Here is a 7,569-nt window from a genome sequence, read left to right as displayed (position 1 = left end):
TTGGCACATGTTTGTACTTTGATAATTCATGTTGGAAAGCTGCCAGATTGCAGATTGTTTCATCTAGACAAAAAAAAAACATTCTTTCTTGACCAACCGGCTGAGATACTGCTTTGCTTCAGGTATGTGAAAAGCAGCAGAACAACTAAACTGCCTTAATAATATTAGCAACCAAATGACATGCTTAGTTTAACCAAACTCTGATGGATAACAAATCTTTATGGTAACAACCCCAGTTTTCCAATTATTTACAGATTGACCTCCTTAGCCATCTGATGGACCTGATGCACTCCCTAATTATACTAACAGCACCTATGTCCCCAGAACCAGCATTAACAAAAGGATAAAAACTATATAAAAAAAAGCAATGAGCATCACCATCATCATGTGAGAAGTCTGATGATACTCAGGCAATGAAATCCCCTTTCTCTTCCAACTCCAACAGATCACGAGAATAATGTGTGGCCTTGCAGGTCTGGTAGACCATGTATGTGATGACAGTGTCAAGAACACAGATCATGGAGTGAATGTAGGCGATGAGGAGCCCTTCGCAAACCATGGCCGAGCTTATCCTGCCGTCGATCATGTACAGCTTCATGACTCTGAGCTGGAACAGCCCCTCCACGGCGGTGGTGGCGAGGCTGGCCGGCAGCGCCACGGCGACGGCGGTGGCGGCGTCGCCCCGGACGAGCAGCAGCGCCTTGAGGAACGCGTGGCAGCCGCCCCGGCCCTCGGCGGCCGCGACGACGGTGGCGAGGTTGCAGACCGCGGCGGCGTTGGCGAGCGCGACGGAGTAGACGATGACGCCGACGGCCGAGAGCGCCAGCACGGCCCTGCCGTCGGAGCCCAGCCGCAGCGCCTCCGCGGCATTGAAGGCCGCGAGCAGCGCGGCGAACACGGCCGCGTTGGCGAGCAGGAGCGCCGCGAAGTTGGCGAGCTGCGTCCGCGCCATCGCCGGGTAGCGGCAGCACGACGCGGGAAGCGCTGACAGCTCGTGGTGGCGCTGCTTCCGCGGCGGCGGGGGCGCCTGCATGGCGCGCACGGCGCAGGCCTTGGCGAGGAGCAGGAAGGAGAGGGAGAAGGGCAGGGTGGCGAGGAAGGAGAAGACGGACTGCGACAGCTTGTGGTTGAGGAGGAAGAGGAGCTGGGAGGCCGGCGGGAAGCCCGCGGCGACGAGGACACGGCGGAGGCTGAGGGAGAGCGCCGGGAGGAGGGATGCAGCGGGCGAGCGGGAGAGGAGCGCGGCGGCGGAGAAGGGGAGCGCGAGGAGCGCTGCCGCGGAGGCCGCCGGGTGGTAGTGCGAGAAGAAGGCGTGGAGCGCCGTCCTCATGATCTTGGTGGTGCTCCCCATTGCCGCGCCGGCTCCTCGCCGATATTGGCCGATGGTCTTGGCTTGCTTTCAACGTCTTCTTTTTTGTTGAAGATGGTGCTCCTCTGCGAGTGTCCGTGGAGGAGGGGTTTGGAGTTGGGAGTGGTGTGGTTTGAGCGTTTGAATGTGGAGCAGAGAGAATGTGGCAGGCATCATGTAGTATCATTTCTCTCCTGCTGCATGTTGGGTAGGATGTGATATCGCCCACCTGCTGGCTGCTGCTCCAACAACTCCTGCGATCTGTGCTTCTATCCAGGAATTCATTTATTTGTTTTACAAAAATAATGGTTCTGCTAGTTTTAAGTCGCCGGAGAGCTCCTTATGTCTAAGTCGTTTTCTCATACACAATAGCTATATGTAAGTCATCTGAGTTTAGAATTTGGGTCAGTCGAATTTTGCATGAAGGAAAGAACGGCCAGAGGGAAGGAACGAGCTCGCCGGAGAGGCCCTTTGGGTATATCTTAGGATGGCAGGCGACCTCATTATCTATCTTAGAGGTGTTGGGGTGGTGCAGGTTCGTCGGAAAAAATCTGGGCTTTGAAATATGAAACCTTGGTGCACAATCTATTTTAGAGTGAAATTTCGTGAAAAAATATCAGGAAACATATCAGCGACAAAAAGAGAAAAAAAATCCCTATACATGGAAAAAAGAAACTGTTTTAATGGATTTTAGTTCCGATTGTGTTTTCTTCACCACTGATACGTTCCCTGGTATTTTCTACAAAAACTTCATACAAGAGTAAGTTGGACACTCAAGTTTGAGATCCCAAGATTTCAGTTTTTTTTTCTTGAAATTTTCTGGTATTTTCTGAATTTAATTTTCGTACAGGGGTGGAGCATGCAGGTGCTCCTGTGTATTTTCCTTTGGCGCAGCTGCTATACTTGGCAACAGATTCGATTGCTGATGCTCACGTACATAAAACAGGACGAGGGAACGAATGTGCGTTTGTGGTGAACTTGACCTTTTTGGTAGGACCTGCCAAAAAAGACCAGAAACAAGAACACCAGATCACAAAATCACCATCTCCTTCTGGTACAAGTGAAGTGAGATATATATGACGCAGCAAGGCAAAGCCCTCACTATAGATCACAAATCCCCATAAATCACGAATTCCCAGTCATGCAAGCCATCACTACACATATGTACGATGTATGTAGTAGAAAAAAAAACGTATTTAAACAGGATTTTGGCGTGGAGATTATAAACACCAGAACAGCACATGCTGCGATGATTGATCATCGTCAATGTGTATGCTACAGCAACACTACTTTCCATTAATTAAGAAAAAAAGGTAGCCAAAGAAGAATTAGCATCACAAAGAAGTCATACTTTTAGACCCTAATTGCGACTAATTTACTGAGCTAGTGGTAGTTTAGTGAGTTGATAGTGCCCCTACCCCTGGCAAATGCCACTGATCAATGACGAAGCCAATCTTGCGCACTAGGTAGACTGCATGGGACTGTACCAACGTGCCGCACTACCTGCACTGCCGTGTGGACTACTAATACATACTCCGGAGTACAGAAAATATTTTTTAGTTTATTAAAGCGCAAACAGAAATTTATCACGGATATTAAACCAGTGACCAGTCTTTCTCAAGGGCCACACCAAAAGGTGGCCACCAACTTTGTTTAACTCCTACGCGACCACCATTCACCGACATGTGATCTCTGCCTCCGCGCGCGCGCACACACACTAATTATAGTCTAATCGCGCGGCAGCACTATGCTCAATCACAATATCCCTTCTTTTTCTTTTAGACAAAAGAAGGAGCGGGATCATATAAAATCACTTTGGCGCATTCATTAGTCCATTCACCCCGCTGCTAATCATTTGAGCCCAAGCAAAGTAAATTTATAGAATAATAACATTCCAACGACAGATGATTTCCCGTACTACTGTCTGGAGATGATCAACGATGAGTGGCAACTTCACAGTTAATTTGTTGTGAGTAACAGCTAACAGGACATGGTAGAGAGGTTTGTTAGTTGTTAATTATAGGTGAGTTGTCCAAGTGCACCAACCTATGGAAAAGTAGAGCGGCCACTTACCCTTGACAAACAGCGAGCCTTTGGTACCATCCGTAAGCAGGATTTGGTTTCAGTACCACGGAAGCTGTTGAGGAGCACAAGGCCGGGAGCATGTGAAGCAGCTCGCCTGTCGAGCGAGCACTCCGTGTTGCTGTTGCCAGCCATCCACATCTTCAGAATGGGGCGAGCAACAGTCAAAGGCATCAACCAACTTGAGAATGTGACGCGCGGTCCGCATCGACCTGAAGCACAGAATTCTCTCTCCCAGGCTTGATCTGAATTTGCAGCTCGCGTGGAGAAATGTTCCTTCGGTAAACTATCCTGCCAAAGCACAGTTTCAGATACAATCATAGAGCACCAAATGCTAGCCGACAATTTCAGCAGCGCAATCATTAGCGACCCAAAGAGAATGAATGAATCATACCTTAAGGTCCTTGTTGGTGGCCCTGGTTATCATGCAGAATTGCTTGGCTTTCAGCTGCAGTCTAAAAAAGGCCAAACAGCATATATATAGACTACAGAGGATGGGAAAATGTGATGATCCACCATTCAGGTCTAATATGGTAGGTTAACAGGACGTAAACACAAAGGATGAACGGAAGATAACTAATCACAAGCCAAAAACCAGCAGACCATTTACTGCAAATACTAGATGAAGATGTGTTCAGGGAACACGTGTACCATTCTCAAACCAGAATTACGGACCCTCCATACCAGGTTCAGCTAAATATGCTGATACAACTGTCTTCGCTAATACAAAAAAAGTGCAACATCTACATAAATCCTATCATTTCTGGAAATGGGGATTGAGGAGCCCAGAGATCTCAAGAAACCCAACACGGTCACGCCCTCCAAATATCTTCTTCAGTTTCTCGTCGCAGACTATTATCTTCTTGTTCTCAGGATCCTGGTTGCAAAAACACATAGATTCAGAAAAGGAAACTGCTACTGTATTGAAAACAGAAGGTATTGTTTGCAAGGCTAAGCCATTAACACTGTCTGTGCCAAAAATGCTGCACCGCATAATGAAAAAATGCAAGGGCCAATGAGCAACAACAAATGCATTAACTAGAACTATGACAGCCAATTATCTTAGTATGTTCTTTTTTAGCGGCAGCCAATTTCTTTTTTTAGTACCACTGTAGTCTCTTACTGAACAATGAACACGACAAAAATGGTCTTATATATAAAAAATAATTCAATAACTAGTTTATCTTCTTATGGGACAATACAGTTAAACCTCTTCCACAGCAGACAATATTTAATTTTTGGTTCCGGTGCTATTAGTACATATACCACATTTCAATCCACAAAGGTAAGTAATACATAAGCAGCATTTGGATCCAAATAGGTAATGCTATGAACTAGGGAATTTGTGAGTGCGGGTGAACTGATCAAGAAAGAACCTGGAAGATTGAACGCACAACGGTGACAACTTGTTTGTTAAACTAAAGATCTTAAGTAACTAACAAATAATCCAGGGGCAAGCTAATGATAAATAATAACTACATGCAGGTCTTCCCCCCGAATGCATCGACAACAGATGAGTACACAAATAGTTACAAGAACACTGGCAACTGAGGGTAATTTTTTTTACGCAGGCCATAAAATTATACAAGATTGAAGGCCACATAAGAACTTAAAGTTACTAGCAATGGATGTTCAGTAAGCACGTTCACGGCAATAGCATCTTTGGCTTGTGGTCCAGGCAGTTATAAATATGGGACCTGTGTTTGAATATGTGTGTGTGTGTGGGCAGTTATAATGATTCATATAGCACTGAGATTGGGAGGTTCAACCTTTTACGTTAAAGCTTGCATTAATGAGGTGGTTTCCTTGAAAATATTATGTGCCTTCTATGTAAACTACATCTGTGCATATGACATATGTTTACAAGATTGGCAAGAAATGCGGATACAGTAATGTGGTGGAACTTTCTGCAAGCACTCTGTTTTACTTCTCTATTTGTGGATAGGTTAAACAATGTTGTACTGGAATACAGTCTGTATGATAAAGTAGTGTCCCTCATTTTGCAACAGAAATAAAATAAGATTGCAATTCTTTCTGTTATCACTAGTTTCCAAAGTAATGACCGCCTCATTTTTTTGTCCTTGTTACGGGTAAAAATAAAGGAATGAGAAGTTCACAGATATTTTGGCACAATCAAGTGCCCAGTCACAAGCATGCAGTCTGCAACTGAGCTACCTACGTACAAGGTGCTTAGTAGTCAGGCCTATAAGGTAACCGAGTGGGGCAATGTGCCCGCACAGGGTCCTCATTCTGGGACCTTTCTTTAGTAATCTTGCTGCAGGTGTGTGCATGAAATCGATTTTCTGCAGGTGCATATTTCAAATTTTAGACCCCATATGGACCATGGGTATTTCTCATGTACCAGATGTGCTTGTGCACTAGTAATCTTTGGCAGTTTCTATGTAAATACGAAAGAGAAGTGCCAGCCTTCTAGTTCGCATACATATCAGAGTGCACCTTTGAACCTCTTCAATAGCACATACTTCATCTCGTTCCATATTACAGCCAGGGTTTAATATTTCACTGAAATTCGTCATAATACAGACAGGACAAATTCAAACCAAATTTATAGCTTTCGTCAAAATTTATCAATTTTTCATGAGACCTTAATAATTTCGAACTTACAAAGAATCTGATATTTGTGAGTTTTGGCTGTGTGCATCTTAGCTATGTAGAGATCCGGTGCTACTCATCATGCTTTGTATCCGTTTGATGCTAATTATGAGTTAATAAAAGTGCCCTTTATCGAAAAAAATAGGATGGGCACTGAGTAACTTCCACGGTCAAGTTTAAACCCTGACCACAGTCCGCATTTATGCTCAGAAGATTTGCATCACTGTAAGGTCAATCCTAAACAGTTAAACAAGGGCGCTGGCCAACGACATAACCAGATGATGAGCTTATTCCCAAATTCAGTGCTTGCATGGTCATCCCTAAATCAAACAAAACAGACAAATGCCCCAAATTTCCTGCCAGCACAGGGTTGAAATCTGGGCCCATTGCAACATACAGCACGGGTGGTCCATACCCAATAGTCCCACACAGACCCTCACCCAAGCCCCTCCTATTATTCACTTGACCATAGACAGCATTAGTTCTGCATCCTGATTCTTGCTATACAACATATCAGGAAAAAGGACCAGTACTGAGGCTACAAATCCAACCGAGATATTGAAAACACCATCATCAACAAACCATGAAACTGGAGACACAAACAGCACTCCATGAAACATACCGTTAATTATCATAATCCACGCCAACGGGTAGGAAAAACAAATGACATCGAAGTTGCAGGCACGAAACTATCATACCAATAGTACCATTTACACACCCTAAAATGGAATTAAACATCAAGGAATGAGAGAGGAGAAGGGAGTGGCTTACCTGGAGGTTGTTTCCCTTGATGTGCGCCCAGATGATCTTGAGCGCCTCTGTCCGGGGCAGCTCCGCCGCGCCTCCGACAAACTCCCTTAGCTCCGGAGAAATCGGCTTAGGCTTCATGATCCCGCTCGCTGCCCTCTTCTTCTTCGGCTTCGGCTTCCCTTCCGCCTCCGCCTCCGCCCCCGCCCCCTCTGCCGCTGCCGCGACAACCCTGACCGCCACGCGCCCGGCCACTGGCGCCCTCAACCGGAACGCGACCACCGAGGCAGAAGCCACGGGAGGGCCACGCCTCAGCGCGGCAGGAAACGCGAGGAGCTCGCCGGAGCGGATGGCCGTCGCCGACATTGCCGGTGGGTGCGCAGCTCAGGGTTTTGGGCGCGGGTTAATGGGGATAGGGTTTGTGGTGGTGGCGAAGTGATGAGGTGCGAGTGAGAGGCCTCGGTGGACTAGTAGAACGGGTGGGACGCGCGTCAGCCGTCGGATGGACAAGGGGGGAGTGGTCGGACGGCTGGTATTGGCGCAAAAGCGTGCGTTTGAAAACCTTATCCGCTTCGTGGGAGGCAACGGTAGGATAAATTAATAGCGCCAGCGGAGAGCAAATTACACAAAACCGCCTTTTTATATTTTTTCTTTTGACAAGACAAAACTTTATTTCTCAAATAATGACGAGATTGTTTACACTAAGATGAGGAATAAAGTCCGGGGTAGTATCTTTCCAAACCTCAGAAGATCTACCAGCGAAAGATGATTTTGCTATA

General features: G+C 46.3%; 2 protein-coding genes across 2 annotated transcripts; both read right to left on the bottom strand.

Moving 5' to 3' along the window:
• Nucleotides 1–2,045: 2,045 nt before the first annotated feature.
• LOC119305321 lies at nucleotides 2,046–3,673 on the bottom strand. The gene is made up of 2 exons (XM_037581879.1): nucleotides 3,422–3,673; nucleotides 2,046–2,345 (listed from the first exon to the last, which is right to left on the bottom strand). The coding sequence occupies exons 1-2, from the start codon at nucleotides 3,602–3,604 to the stop codon at nucleotides 2,184–2,186; spliced, it is 345 nt and encodes a 114-aa protein (XP_037437776.1). The 5' UTR covers nucleotides 3,605–3,673; the 3' UTR covers nucleotides 2,046–2,183.
• A 330-nt stretch (nucleotides 3,674–4,003) lies between these two features.
• On the bottom strand, nucleotides 4,004–7,246 carry LOC119307961 (protein TRI1-like). The gene is made up of 2 exons (XM_037584061.1): nucleotides 6,815–7,246; nucleotides 4,004–4,307 (listed from the first exon to the last, which is right to left on the bottom strand). The coding sequence occupies exons 1-2, from the start codon at nucleotides 7,154–7,156 to the stop codon at nucleotides 4,188–4,190; spliced, it is 462 nt and encodes a 153-aa protein (XP_037439958.1). The 5' UTR covers nucleotides 7,157–7,246; the 3' UTR covers nucleotides 4,004–4,187.
• Nucleotides 7,247–7,569: the final 323 nt, after the last annotated feature.

This window comes from Triticum dicoccoides, chromosome 5B, assembly GCF_002162155.2.
Source record: "Triticum dicoccoides isolate Atlit2015 ecotype Zavitan chromosome 5B, WEW_v2.0, whole genome shotgun sequence".
Classification (NCBI taxonomy): domain Eukaryota; kingdom Viridiplantae; phylum Streptophyta; class Magnoliopsida; order Poales; family Poaceae; genus Triticum; species Triticum dicoccoides.
This window is presented reverse-complemented; position numbering and strand designations above follow the sequence as displayed.